The sequence below is a fragment of the Echinococcus granulosus genome (assembly GCF_000524195.1).
Source record: "Echinococcus granulosus chromosome Unknown EG_S00249, whole genome shotgun sequence".
Lineage (NCBI taxonomy): Eukaryota > Metazoa > Platyhelminthes > Cestoda > Cyclophyllidea > Taeniidae > Echinococcus > Echinococcus granulosus.
In genome coordinates, this window is record NW_020170629.1 from 32,942 (window position 1) to 34,148 (window position 1,207).

At 41.3% G+C, this 1,207-nt stretch overlaps 1 protein-coding gene across 1 annotated transcript in view; it reads right to left on the reverse strand. All coding sequences in view use genetic code 11, as the record gives it.

Moving 5' to 3' along the window:
• Positions 1-895, reverse strand: part of EGR_10671 (hypothetical protein) — a gene marked incomplete at both ends in the record, with an annotated part of 8,962 nt that extends 8,067 nt beyond the window's left edge. Inside the window, one exon of the mRNA XM_024499920.1 lies at positions 789-895. Coding sequence (XP_024345668.1) covers positions 789-895 — 107 coding nt within the window. The remainder of the gene's footprint in view (positions 1-788) is intronic.
• Between the last annotated feature and the right edge of the window lie 312 nt (positions 896-1,207).

Sequence of the window (1,207 nt, forward strand, 5' to 3'; positions counted from 1 at the left end):
TTTGTGTATGTGCGCATACACCTTACATGGTCCACACAAACTAACCTTTAATGGAACTGCGCACGATACACCATCTTTTGTGTAAAGAATTAGCACAGTGCATTCGCTTCTAAATGCAAAACTTCATTTTTTTTGAGGCTACCACAAATGCTGCCGCACTGACAGGTCTCTTCGTGTTTCAGACTTTCAGAGCGGATGGTACGTGGTTGAGTGTAGAAGAGGAAAGGTTATTTTGCCTTTTGTTGATCTTAACTTCCCACTTCCACCATTGTTCCCTTGACACGATTTTATTACCTGAACTCGCGCGTCACCTATATGTGACGCCTTCGCTTTTGAAGAAGGTAGATCGATTGGGAGGAAATGCACTAATAGTCATATGTATCGTTACAGCAAAACACAATGGTTGATGACTGATTTTGTTTTCTTGTTAAATTCATTTGATGCTTGACGGTGGCCATGAGGATGAAAGTATTAGCACGATGCTTTGTACGAAGTTGCAGCATACGATAATTGGGTCTCTTTTTGCACATTTTTGGAAATATTAAGTTATGACCATTGGCCTATTCCTGTTGTCTCCTACGTCGTTGCAATCAATCACCATCGGTAGTAGACGTAGTATACCGTGCTCTGTTGCCATTGCCGTCAATACCACCGAATTTAGCTATCGTATAGGTATAAGCACCCACCTTCGATTCTCGTGTATCCACCTACTACGCAAATGTCCCGCCTCAACAAAAGTCCGCTAAACTAATTTTCTCATGGCAAGAACCTACAGCGTTTCAAACTACCATGTCCACCAGTCAGCTAGCCATCCTCTGGCTCTGTAATATTTGTCTTTATTTCTGTCTGTCTTTTTTTGTTCATCAGTTCTTATCACTGTTTTATATTTTGCCATGCAACACCTGACTGAAGACTGGTATGTATTATTTGTTTCAGACCCATCTGGCGATTCCCTAGTTCCTAGGTCCGGCAACCCATCTTACAGTTCATCCTACAAGGTGGACAATGCTAGGCCTCAAAACTTGCACGTAGACCTGCACATCCAAGTGCTTTAAAGTTTGAGTTTCCAAAAAATGACAACGATTCGTAGTTAGACAGAATTAGTGGTTCAGACTGACTGTTTACACGGATATCTGTGCAAAAGAAGAAAGGAGGAGAGGAAGGAAATGGTAATTATTTGTATTATCAGTCCATATCTCATCCTTAT